Source organism: Coprinopsis cinerea, assembly GCF_000182895.1.
Source record: "Coprinopsis cinerea okayama7#130 chromosome 5 map unlocalized cont3.5, whole genome shotgun sequence".
In the NCBI taxonomy this organism is placed as follows: Eukaryota; Fungi; Basidiomycota; class Agaricomycetes; order Agaricales; family Psathyrellaceae; genus Coprinopsis; species Coprinopsis cinerea.
In genome coordinates this window covers 3,402,036-3,414,756 of record NW_003307540.1, presented here as the reverse complement: position 1 = coordinate 3,414,756, position 12,721 = coordinate 3,402,036, and the positions used below count along the sequence as shown (strand labels likewise).

Below are 12,721 nucleotides of genomic sequence, written 5' to 3'. Positions count from 1 at the left end.
TGTCCTGTGAAACTCCGTGAACGCATGGCAAGTGACAATGACGCCAAGGACGATCGTCGATCCTTCCCATTGCCTACTTTCAGCGTTGATATAACTTCCGTCCGGGATTCCCGTTACTGCGAGGTATGCATGTGCGTCCACTCATCCGACAGGATAGGAGCGCCGAGCCTGACTACTTGACATGGGCTGTCAATGAACTCTATGGTGAATCAGCCCGTGAGCCAATCTGCACGTATAAGGCTAACCTCCTAGGCTATTTGACAGTCACGTGTATTCTCAGCACCGTGAAGGGTTGCATTCAAGTCTCCGGGAGGGGTGGATGTATAAGCTTAAAGCCTCGCCTGCTGCCAAGGTTCGAACCTTTCGGTGATCCCAGGGAGCGTAGGTGCGTTCAAATCTTCCGTGTCTCATGCCATACCTCATAGCCCTAGACCTACCTGAGCCCGCGAGGAATCCTTTAAACGTCGATCGAAGTCGGCGATACCACCCATTAAAGCACACATTACTGCTGCCCTAGTAGTCCCTCGTCACAAGCGGCTAACCAGGCTCCACCATGGACCCACAGCTTCATGAAGCGCTGGTGTCGGCTATGTATCATCTACGGATCTTTAATGTGAGTTGATTGGCCTTTCAAGCTTTGACCTCTGGCGCCTGACGGTTATCTGTCTGCCAGAATATTCGAAGTGAGATATTCGAAGTTACGCGTTGCCATTTCCATGATTAAATTCCTGTTAGTCGCTACGGTGACCGCCGTGGTAAGTTAGGTTTATATAGCATTGGACTGGCCAGCCGAGCTGACGTACGTGCACAAGATCGCAGACTACTTTCAAACCTTTGACCTCGAGGTACGATTACTGTCAGAGAGGGGCCCTTCGCATTCACACCGTGCTCAGGTGAAGCATGTTTGGTCTGAGGAGATGTCGCCCGTCAAAGTCCTCTACTTCCTCACAAGATATTCAATATTCATTCATTACGGACTCGTCTTCCACTGTGAGTTTCCTACTTTGTCAGAGCGAGGTGGATCCTTAGCGAGTCTCCTCTTAGACCAGCGACTACGCGGTCTGGCAGTCGAGGTGCGACAACATCTCGTAGTAGATTGATTCAAAGATTTATACGGTGAACTCCAGGAATGTCGTGCATACTATATTGCGGCTACTGGTAGGTTCTTTCCAGTTTTTTCTCGAGCCTCCTAACAGAATTTACAGTCGTAATCACTCTAAACTCTGCCCTATCGAGTGGTGAGTGGGCTTTACTCTACTTGTCTCTTGTTGAGGTTGATGCTCTTGGGCCTAGCCCTCATCTACATCCAGGTCTGGGGATGGGCGAAACTCAGTCGACCATTGGGGATCTACCTGGTGGCTCAGTTTATTGTACGCCGCCTTTGAAACTTTTCCTCGACGCTATCACTCACCGATTCCAACACATATACATTAGATATCATACTCCCTTACTTTCTTCTTCGAAGCTTGGTATTTCAGGTCAATCGTATGTAGGTATTTCCTCGTCTCTAAATTCCCGGTAAAGCTTGATCTGAGCTCACCACATTCTTTCAAGTCTTAGCTACGGACCCTCCGGCGGGGATACACTGCACCCCTGTCAGCGATGAACAACTGCTTCTGATAGGGATATTCTTAATACCACTGTCGACTACTGCAGGTGATTGAATCACTCAATTGCAGACGCTTTAGGACACGACACTAATCACGTTCCACTCCAGTTCTCGCGTTCATTGTATATCGTATCCATACTTCCGAGTACAGAAATCTCAAAAGTGGGCTCCTAGCGACACTGAGAAATAACGGAATAAGCTACGTGCTCTTGATGATCAGTAAGTAACGGCTGCTTCCTATTGACTACCGAGCCTGACCTCGGTATCGTGTACACCACAAGTTCTGACTGGCGTATCAATACTTGTCTGCTTTCTTTCGGTAAGTGCTTCAAGGTTTCGCCATTCGAGGCGAGTTTCTGATCAAACTTCGCGAAACAGGACGGGAAAAGATCCACTCTCTATGTCCCGGGCAGTATGGTACACTGACATCAAGCCACCCAAGCCTCCAAGGCGCTTCATGTCCAGTCCTCGCAACAAGATTCATCCTCCACCTCCGAGAAAAGGCTCAAGCAGAACTCGATTCCTGCCACACCTTCGCAACGCTCCCCACTATCGAATCATCGCTGCGCTTCAGTGACGGCCAGTCGAGGCCACTGTAGAGGGCATAGGTAGATTTAAGGAAGGTGTCCGGTTTTCAATGAAATTTTTAGAGATGGGTCCCATCAATGATCACTAGTCTCCCAAGTCGTCCCGGATTGATATGAGCGCCAACTGTGGCATGTCTGTGCCGTCGCTATTCCACTTGTGATGTGATTGATTTTGGGATCGCCTAATAAGCCTGAATCTCGTGGAGTGCGCGTCGCGTTGAGGGTGACGGGTCGGAGGTATATGCATACTATCACGAGTCAAGCATTAGCAGAGTGTGTATAATACACCAGCTACGATGATTCCTAGTTGTATCGCCGTTTCGACGAGTCGGCCTCTTGCGACCTGACATGGGGGGGCGTGAGGCTCTCTTCGAACCCGCTGCGACTGGATTCGTGTAAATTTCGGTGTGTTGACGAATCGCGCTTCCAGTACTATGAAGAGTGAATGAATATAGTTACTCGGATGAACTTCAAACATGGTCGCTTCGACCTTGCAGTGCGCCCAACGCGCAGAAGGTTAGAGAACGGCGGCTGGCGTTTAGGTAGGACGCTGGACACGGTCTTATTTTTTGCTGCTACATGCGGCAGTTTCCGTCGTCGCCCTTCCCCAAGCTTTTGCCCATCGTCGATCGACGATACTTTCCAAGTCCTCTCTGTCGTTCCCCGCCTTTGCCCACCACACCGGCACACCAATTGGTTCGCTGGCGTTCGACCGACGTTCCAAACCTATCGCCGATAAATGATCGTGGCTGGACGGAAATTTGATGGTCGAAGCTTTAAAGGATAAAGCAATCCTCCGACCTCTACCTGGAAGCTCCCTCGTGTTCAAGGGGAAACACACTGTCGCACCCCAAATTACAGAGAACTGCCGTTCATAGCCAGTGTGTGATAAGTGTGACAGCCTTCTTTCCTCTTCGATTGTTTAAGGTCACTCTTCGGTTGAAGGAGAGTAGCACTCGAACAGTCTCAGGCCTTTGTTCGAAGAATCGGGGATGTGATGTCTTCGGTATGGCTGGACCGTGATATTGCTTGACTGATGGTTCTTCCGTAGATCGTACCTGCCGACAACCCGTCAAGCAGTCGTACTCGGACAGCTAATCTTCGTCGTAAGGTCTTCCGAATGGAAGCAGGGGGTCATCTACCTAACGCTCTGGAGTATCAGATATCAAGGAAGATGCTCGTGCACGTGCTTCGACGAGAATGCGAAGATGAGACTTTCGTCGTTGCGATTGGCTTTTCTTAACTCTGGTTAATCCTGTAGGTCCCATTCAATGTTCCCATCGCTCGCAACTAGTCCGATGTGCTCTCTGGCAGCGGTGGTCTACAGCATTAGAGTCTCTGTAGCGAGAAAGTGTCGTTTAACCTTCGTGAGTAGCTGAACCGCGGAATATCATCGATTACTATCACGTTAAAGACTTCGTCGAGTGCCAGGTTCATGTACCTTCGATCACTCAAACGATTCATGGGCTCGAGGATGATTTTGGAGATCCCTACCGCCTTGAATCATTTCCATATGCTTCCGAAGTTCTTATAAATCGATGGCCGTTCGAGGGAAGGGAAAATTGTTTGTTCTTTCCCCGCTGTTACTTGTCCGTCTTCCCTGCTGTGGTCTCCAGAGTCAGACATGGCTACCGCAGATCTCCACGACACCGTCGGAGCTCTTCAAATTGGCTCCTTGTTCTCTATCTTCCTCTATGGGATTCTCACGCTCCAGGCCCATATGTATTACCAGAAGTTCAAAGACGATAGATGGCAACTTAGGATGTTGGTACGTTCTCAAAGATATCGCTCTATTAGTAACGCTGATACAGCTCACCAGGTGGCACTAGCTTGGTACGCAAGTTCACCTCGTCGGTCGATATGTTCACCGTAACAGGCCAATCTCCAGGCTTTTGGAACTCGGCCATACGTTCTGCGTCAGCGCCGAAATATACAAGGCTACCATAACATATTATGGTCGCCCTGATAAACTGTTCCCTTTCCCGTTCCTTGGGGCGTCGACGGCTGTTGGTGGGGGCATTGCCTTTCTCGCCCATGTGCGTGTTCCGAAATACGACTATCCAGGCCCCCCACCGTATGCCCTTACTGACGAATCTCTTCTTTTCTACTTAGTCCTTCTTCTCTGTCCGAGTGTTTAGGGTACTTCCAAGACCATGGAACTGTGTTGGGGCTGTTACTTTCCTCATCGCCCTCGTGCGTTTCATCGGGAGTATTGTCCTTGCAGCCCGCGCCGTCAGTGCCCCAGGTCTTGAAGAGTATCGAAGAAGCGTCGGATGGATGGCGGTCTCGCTGTTGTCGATGGGCGCAGCGATTGACATTATGATCGCTACGTCTATGCTATTCTATTTGTATGGTCAGCGCGAAAAGGTTCTGGCTAGGTGCGGTAAATCTTACCATTTCTACATGCCCTCCTCACTGGCCTCCTAGGTCTGTTCGCTTGATTGACCGCCTGGTACAATACACGTTGTGTAAGTGCTCTTGGTTGCTTTGAGTTGTGGGTATCTTTTCTTACTCCTACCACAGGTACTGGGTTGCTTCCAAGGTGAGATCTCAACGTCGACTGATAGATAGGAACGAGTTCCTAACGGGCTGTTAAGCCTTTCGGCCGTAGTGATGGTCATCATGGTATGTGGTATTCAGCTCCCCGATGTCATATAAAACTCACGTCCTATTCTAGTACAGCGTTGATCCAGATTCAAGTGAGCATTCTCTAGATTCTGCTCGGAATCCTGCAAAGATCTAATGTGATTCACATCCAAGTGATCTGGCTGGCGATCTACACTTGCCTTGCGAAGTGTAAGCTCCTTTTGTTCTATGCTCTGGTAGCCGCAGCGGGCGAGACTCTTACTCCTGTCAGTGTATTCGAACAGCGTCCTCGCGTCGTGAGTGATTGGCTTGTGCTTTGAATACTTTCCGACTCTCACCACAGTCTTTTATTTCAGACTCAACGCTCGCGCTACACTTCGATCGACGTTCAATGACAGTTCATCGGCCGCACCCTTTGGACGCCCGACTCGAGCGAATGATCCCAGCCAACTTGTGGTGGCTGTTGAGATGAAGTCGGCCGTCACTCACGATGGCCAAGACCAGATGGTAAGCCTCCCCCGGCCTTTGATCGCTCGCTACAGCCCCCTAAATTGATTAACCAGAGCAAGTCCTATGACTTTGAGCATGCTTGAGTGCCTAAGAGTCGTATCCTTCAATATCTGTATTTACGCTGTCATTTCTTCTCCAGTAACGGCCTTGAACTCAGTATTTATGAAGAATTAATCCTTTCGGGTGCCATCGTTTCGTGAAGCCTTGTGTTCAGAGTTTCAGCCTTCGACGTGATTTACTTCTAATTTTAAGGCATCTCTCAGTGCTCTAGCCTTCGGAATGCAGGGAAAAGGCTGAAGCGCCCAAAGTCCTTGACAAGAAAATACAAGTCCGACAGAACGCGATCACGTGCCAAGGAGCCGTTGGGGGTTTTCGGAGATAATGACTCTTGTTCCACAACCACCACCTCAACATGGGGGACGCGGCGTTAACTATGAACAAGGGTGTCAAGCTGCAGACAACCAATGTTACTCCCACCCGAGAGGGTATATTGAATGCGCAGTTGCCGCCAGATGAAAGGTTCGTAGTCGATTATTCAACGGTGTATAGGAATGCTCCATCCGTGATCCAACTTATTGAAGAAGACTTGGAGAGCGCTCTGTATGTCCAGTTCAAGGAGATGCTTACTGCGTTTCTGAGGATGATGCGGACGGACACGCCCAAGTTTGATGCCTCAAAGGACTTCAACGCTTTCCTGGACGAATCGGTCAGGTTTTGCAACACAGCGACACGGTCGAGGCCAGCGCCATGAAAGAAAGTATTCTTAAGGCGTATGTCATGCAATACTTGCTTTCCCATCTACTCATTGCTGACTCTGAGCTTTGCCTTTCAGAATGAAGTGTTCCACCGAAAAGGACTTCTGTCCTCACCTGGCATCCGCTCTCAACAACATCTTGAAGTATGGCCGAGGGAAGGTTATTGGGACTTTGAAACACGTCCCCGGAGACGACGAATCGATTATGGTCGTGAACGATCCTGGCATTTTGGAATGTGAATCCAAGTCCCTATCTGAATGCACCGATTACTACAAGTGGAAGGGAAAGCCGGACCTGATCCACATGACGATACAAGCGCTGGGACGAATCGTAGGCCGGCGCGACGAGCCCTTTGACGTCTGGTTCGCACAACTTGCCAAATCGCACAGAACCTCCCCAAACGGATTAGAGGGAAAGAAGGCCCATTGGAGGGATCCCCTCGACTGTTGGGAGATCAAGAGAGGAGGAGACGTAATGTCCGACGATAAGCTTGCGCGCCTGACGGACAAGGAATACCAATTCACAGTTAACTGTGCCGATGAACGAAGTGCGTTCTTTCTGTGCCTCGGCTGGCTTTCAGCTAATCCCCTTTTTGTCTAGCTTTCGACAGGGCGAGCGTCCCCGCGACTAAACCCACCGCACGTCCGACAGCCCCACCGCCTTCCTCCTCAAGGGAGAGCTCTCGTAGTCAAACTTCAGTCAAATCCTCTGGAGGAGTGAAACGATCGCGGACAGAGGAACAGTCCGGCAGCGCTCCCAAGAAGCCCAAGGTAGAGCGGGAAACAGAACCTCTCCCCCTCCATCTAAAGGCGGAAACCCAGGCTGGGTTCTACGGGCTCGAGCTAATGCGAGCGAGGTGGAACCGCACCTATGCGATCGTCATCCTTCTCGAAGGTAGGTGCATCATATCCCTTTCAATTACCACAGCTCCTAATTAATTATTTTGTAGGCAATAAACTATCCCTCCACTGGTACGACCCACAGGGATGCATCAGAACCCATCCTATCGACATCGTTAGCCAGCTTCCTCTCCTTGTCGCCATGATGCTCATCTTCCAGCGCTTCGACGATCGGATGCGTGGCAACGGCAAGTTCCAGTTGAACATCGAAGTCGACGGGGAGACAGTCCCCCACACGCTTGACGACAATGTCCACAATCACTGGATGCTCAAAGGCAGGCGTTCAGCCAGTGGGAAGCTATTCCCGCACGGGAAGAAACCCATTTCGCCACCGAACTCCGAATCAGGCTGCTTGCCCAGTTACGAGCTCACAAACCCGCAAGACTACTTTCGTGCGATCTGGCAGCTCATTCGATGTAAGTCCGCGTGCTAGTAGCAGCTCCTCACTCCCTCCAGCTAACGGCCACTTTCTTTTCTCTTTCCTAGGTCATTTTCTACTATGGCAACTCGGGATCGCGCACGGCGATATCAGCAACACGAACCTCATGCTCCGTCAGAGCGGTGGTGGCATTCAGGGCTGTTCTAAACGACTTCGACTTGGCCGTGATCATGACGCCCGGAGATCTCTCCCCCGAGAAGGCAGGCATTAAGCGGACGGGGACCATACCATTCACGGCGATCGAGTTGTTGCAATACACGGATGGACGGATCGGCCGCCTTTGGTGTCACGACTTCGAATCGTTCCTTTGGTGCATGGTAGTTACGGCTCTTGACGCGTTTCTCAAGTACATGTCAGAGTTTTAATCATGCAAGGATCGGAACTGGTTAAACTTTCGCGGAAAGCCCTCCATGGAGTAGTGTAGTCGCTGTAGGATCTACAAATGGCGTTGTTCGGGTTCGAACGTCTGACCTCGGCATCATGCCGTCTTCAAACCCCGCCATCAATCAATTTCTTCATGAGATTCATCGCGTCGCGTCGTGTTCCCCATTCTCCAAGTCCAAGCAGGCCGCCAACTCTTAAAATTTGTGCAGTTACGGTCCGTAGCTTCTGTTATAGACCCATTTAAGTCGTTTTAAATGACCACCAGACCAGCAGTCACAATGTCAAGGTCCAGGCGACAGCGTCCAGGTAATCGCGAATCAGGGCGATATACGACCCGAGAGGAATTTCAGGAGGTGAGAGAATCGTGAAAGGCATTTTGAAAAGTTTGTTGGGAATCAGCTCGGCACTCGGTAATTGTGCCGGGCGCTTATTCATCGGACGGATTTAGGAGATTAAATATCTTCTTATTTCCTCGATAATTCTACATCTATATATCCGTAGACTACTCGATTGTGTATAAATAGTTCGTAGTTACTTACTCAATCGATATGGGCATTCGCCCTCTCTCCAGTTTCTCAACAGGTTATGAGCCCCGCTCATTGCTGAGCATGTTGTAGAACTGTTATCTCGTCTTCACCCTCGCTATCTTATCTTATCTCGCTCGCCGCTATCAACCCCGATGACGCCTTGACTGTCGTGCATCGGCTACGCCCATCGCCATCCCTATTGGGCTCGTTATCACCATCCGAGGCTGGAGCTAGAGTATAGGGGGAGACTATGTCATTCTGGGGAGAGGGGGAGGAGGGTTATTGATCTTGTTCATCATTCCGTCACCGACGCCGGCATCGTCACTCATTTATTCCCTCATTATCAACACCGCCCATCATTCGTCCTTGGAGCACGGCTCGGACGTCTTACGACCATCACCGCCGCGTTAGGCGCGCATTCCGCCAGTGGATCAAGCCGGGATCCTATTTTTGGGCCATAGGCCGGGTTACGTGCGCTCATGGGAGGCACGACTATTTTTGGCATCGCGTAGATGTGGTGTAAGCTGGTACGCTGCCCATCACGGATGTATTCGGACTAGGGTTGGACTTGGTAGAGCCGGGAGAGCTCCCCGTCACCCACGATTCGATTTTTTTTTGGCTATGGTTGTGGTCACGGACCAACCAAGAGGTTTGGAAGCGCTAACGGACTCGTGTTTGTGCTGTAGGACATTAACAGCATGTATTAACTTCGTCACGGACTGCCTTACTTAGTAAAGAAGCACTTAGGTAGATTTAGGTAGATATTCTCGACTCACCCCGATTGCCAACTCTGAGGGGGAGTGTTGGGAATCAGCTCGGCACTCGGTAATTGTGCCGGGCGCTTATTCATCGGACGGATTTAGGAGATTAAATATCTTCTTATTTCCTCGATAATTCTACATCTATATATCCGTAGACTACTCGATTGTGTATAAATAGATTCGTAGTTACTTACTCAATCGATATGGGCATTCGCCCTCTCTCCAGTTTCTCAACAAAGTTTACTCAAAACGTTACATACCTAGATTATTTCCCGCATCCGCGATGGGGATATCCCAACCATGAAGACTGTTGAGAAGGACTGGCCCTGTCAGGGCTCGTGCAACCGCCGGGTCTCGATACGTACAACTACACTCTACCTTCACCCTCAACACCATTCGATATTATTATTTATATTTTCTCTTATACATTTTATTCGTTACACCCACTTCATTTCAGCCCGCCGGTTCCTCTCTTGACTTTGACGCGCGACGTTCTCGGAGCGTGGGAAAGGTCACGAGAATTCGAGCCAGAAATTGTCCAGTTTCTCGTGACTTGCAATCACGTGATCTGGCGCGCGCGCGCGCGGCCTCGCGGCTGTGCCGGAACTCTCGGATCCGCCGGATAATCCTGTGGACTTTAGACGCGCGCTTGGCAAGCTGTCAAACGGGTCTCGTATTGTGTATTCGAAGTATGTTTTTATTCTGTCAATCTTCTATTTCTTATTCCGCCGTGTCGTTGTTCTTCTTGCTTCTATTTCTTTACACTTGATTTCCGAGTTTGCTCAGATGACCTTTCCGTACGAACGTTCTTGCTTGGATTTCATCCGCCGGTTTACGATTGGTCGTTGTAGTCGTTCTCGAGTACTCTAGATTTTCTTGTGTACGATTTCGCCTTTCTTGTTCTAGTTCTCGACTTGTTCTTTCCCTCTTGGACTTCGTCATTTCGTCTCGATTCGCCCGTAGATTCCCCGCCGGTATTTACTATAAGTACTATCTCAATTTGTAGTAGGTACCTCATCCGGAATCTCGACTAGGTTCATACGCATCGAATCTCTTAGTCTAAGTTCCTCAGTAAAACTCTTTCTCTCATCGCCTTCGACCGTCGAGCCTTAGCTCCAGTCGTCCTCCACTCTCGTCGTTCCGCCGGAAGGCGTTTCCGTCTGGTCCTTCGGCCTAGCCAGCCTTTGGAGCCGTGACGAAGGGTACACGTTCTTATAACGTGAGACCAAGGCTACCCTCCGCCCTCCTACGTCCATCTCTCTCTCTCTCTCTGTATCCGACCCTGACAGTAGATTCCGGATACGACTTCGTCACGTCGTTCCTCGTCTACACTTATGACAGAACAGGGCAATCCTTACAACCTACGCCGTCCTCGCCCTCCTCCTTCTGCCTCTACGCTCGGTCGACCCCTCTCTCACTCTCGACACGAGTCTCTCATCGACCCCTTCTACGTCTCGAACGCGACATCTCCCGCCGTAGCAGCTACTGCGATTTGGCAACCTCCAACCTCGTTCCTCGGCCAACCTACCATTCGACGCGATATGTCCAACGACGGTCGTGAAGAAGAGTTCGTGGCCTCTCATCTCGGTTTCCCTGGTGGTCTGACCACTAGTGCGTTTGGTGGAGTTCGCACCTCAACCTCCGGGTTTGGCAACCCCGGCGGGTCCTCAGGTCGAGCTCCCAACCCTCTTCGTGACGGTCTACCCTCCTCTGGCAAAGGAGACGAAGACCCCCTACCTTTTGGCTCCCCACGCACACCTCCTGGCGATCCGCCGGACCCTCTGGGCGGTGGAGGTGGTGGTGGTGGCCCCTCAGGTGGTGGCTCTGGTGGTCCCCCGCCGTCTGGCAACGGTGGTGGTGACCCTCCCCCTCATGGTGGTGGTGGTGGTGGATCTGGTGGCCCTCCTGGAGGCCCGCCGGGTGGTGATTCAGGTAGCCAAGGGCAAGAGGAACCCGAAGACGACTTCAATGGAGTCCTTCGACGCATCCTCGAGCACCTCATCGATGGCCAGCGCGACAGTTCTCGCACTCTCGCCAAAGCCCTCGAAAAACTCGAATCCCAATCCGCCAGTGCCCCTCGACTTCGTGCTCCCGATCCTTTCGATGGTTCTGATCCCGAACTACTCGACGCCTTCATCGCTCAGCTCACGGTCTACCTTGGACGTTACAAGCATACCTTCAAGCATCCAAAGGACGCCGTGGCCACTGCCCTCTCCTACCTCAAGGGCAAGGCGTACACGTACTTCGCGTCTCGTATCAACGTTGCTCGCACTACGGACGCGACGTTACCTTGGTTCGATGATCTGGACCTCTTCATCGAGGAGCTCACTCTCGTCTTTGGACCCAAGAACCCCGTCGGTGACGCTGAACGTAAAATTCGTGCGTTAACGATGACTGGTCGTGCCTACCAGTACACTCTCGACTTCAACGAGCTCGCAGCACGCATCACCTGGAACGAAGCTCCCTTGCGTTCCCAGTACTACGCCGGCCTCTCAGATCGTATCAAGAACGAGTTGGCTAAACGTGCTCGCCCCTCTTCGCTCTTGGAGTTACAGAACGTCGTCTTCGACATGGACGAACGTTGGCACGAACGCCAAGAGGAGATCCGTCGTGACCAGGCTCTCCTCAAGGCACTCCAAGCCAAGCTCTCTAGGCAAGGGTTCATCGTCCACTCCTTCTCTCTCGTCTGGCTCTCTAGCCACCCCGGCGTCGACTTCCTCCAACAACTCATCGTCTACCAAGTCTTCGTCTCAGTCCGCCGGGAACCCCTCGTCTTCGTCGACCTCTTCCTCTGCCAAAGGAAAGTCGAACAAGACCTCGTCTACCTCGTCTACGCCTTCTTCGTCGACACCCTCGTCGTCCTCTGCCCCTCCTCGTCCCTACGCTGACAAGCTTGATGCTAACGGGAAGCTCAAGCCTGAGGAGCGTGCCCGCCGTATCAAAGAGAACCTTTGTATGGTGTGCGGCAGCGCAGAGCATAAGGCGTTTGACTGCCCCAAAACCCGTCATCGTGCTCGCTTTGCTTCCGCCGGTCAGCCTGCCACTGACTCGTCTGCGGGAAAAGCTTGAGCAGTCCTCTGACCTCGCCTCCTCCAGTCGACTGCAGCCTCACAGCAGGAGTGCCTGAGGTCCGACTTAACGCTGCAGCTCTTTTCGACCCTCATGCTCTCTCGTTCTCGGTCTCCATTCTCTCTTCGACGACTTCTTCGCCTATCGACCTCAACTACCCTGGTGGATTCGGGTTGTACGGGACTGCTTTCTCGACTCTGATTTTGTATACTCCCATCCCACTCTGCAATTTTATGAAATTCCGCCGGTACCACTCAAACTCCTCGATGGATCAGTTCGTACATGGCTCACGTCGCGCCGCGGACATCATCCTCCGCTTTCCGTCCGGTGATGAGTTCTATCTCAAGTGCTTCATCACCAAGCTGGATGCTCCGTATCCCCTGGTTCTAGGACACAACTGGCTCCGCCGTTACAATCCGTTGATTGACTGGCGTCGTGGTCAGATACTTTCGTTCGAATCGGCCGATAACCCCTCCTCCTTGAGCTCACTCGTCGCAGCAAACGTCGAGACCTCCGTTTCATCATCCAGCCTTCCGTCCAAACCATCCGTGGTCCCTTCATCGACCTGTCCTCTCGTTTCTTCTTCCCCTATCGA

The 12,721-nt window shown here is 51.4% G+C and overlaps 3 protein-coding genes across 3 annotated transcripts; all 3 read left to right on the top strand.

Moving 5' to 3' along the window:
• Window positions 1–553: 553 nt before the first annotated feature.
• CC1G_12247 (hypothetical protein) lies at window positions 554–1,620 on the top strand (the record flags this gene model as incomplete). The annotated part of the gene is made up of 11 exons (XM_001839247.2): window positions 554–613; window positions 674–683; window positions 736–755; window positions 813–845; window positions 894–990; window positions 1,045–1,073; window positions 1,128–1,158; window positions 1,206–1,238; window positions 1,294–1,370; window positions 1,435–1,485; window positions 1,561–1,620. The coding sequence occupies 11 exons, from the start codon at window positions 554–556 to the stop codon at window positions 1,618–1,620; spliced, it is 501 nt and encodes a 166-aa protein (XP_001839299.2).
• A 2,200-nt stretch (window positions 1,621–3,820) lies between these two features.
• On the top strand, window positions 3,821–5,375 carry CC1G_12246 (hypothetical protein; the record flags this gene model as incomplete). Its single annotated transcript, XM_001839246.2, has 12 exons — window positions 3,821–3,964; window positions 4,016–4,029; window positions 4,085–4,232; window positions 4,309–4,574; window positions 4,624–4,664; window positions 4,720–4,738; window positions 4,794–4,821; window positions 4,874–4,895; window positions 4,957–4,992; window positions 5,054–5,078; window positions 5,139–5,289; window positions 5,346–5,375. The coding sequence occupies 12 exons, from the start codon at window positions 3,821–3,823 to the stop codon at window positions 5,373–5,375; spliced, it is 924 nt and encodes a 307-aa protein (XP_001839298.2).
• A 350-nt stretch (window positions 5,376–5,725) lies between these two features.
• On the top strand, window positions 5,726–7,596 carry CC1G_12245 (hypothetical protein; the record flags this gene model as incomplete). The annotated part of the gene is made up of 5 exons (XM_001839245.2): window positions 5,726–6,003; window positions 6,125–6,594; window positions 6,648–6,941; window positions 6,997–7,362; window positions 7,433–7,596. The coding sequence occupies 5 exons, from the start codon at window positions 5,726–5,728 to the stop codon at window positions 7,594–7,596; spliced, it is 1,572 nt and encodes a 523-aa protein (XP_001839297.2).
• Window positions 7,597–12,721: the final 5,125 nt, after the last annotated feature.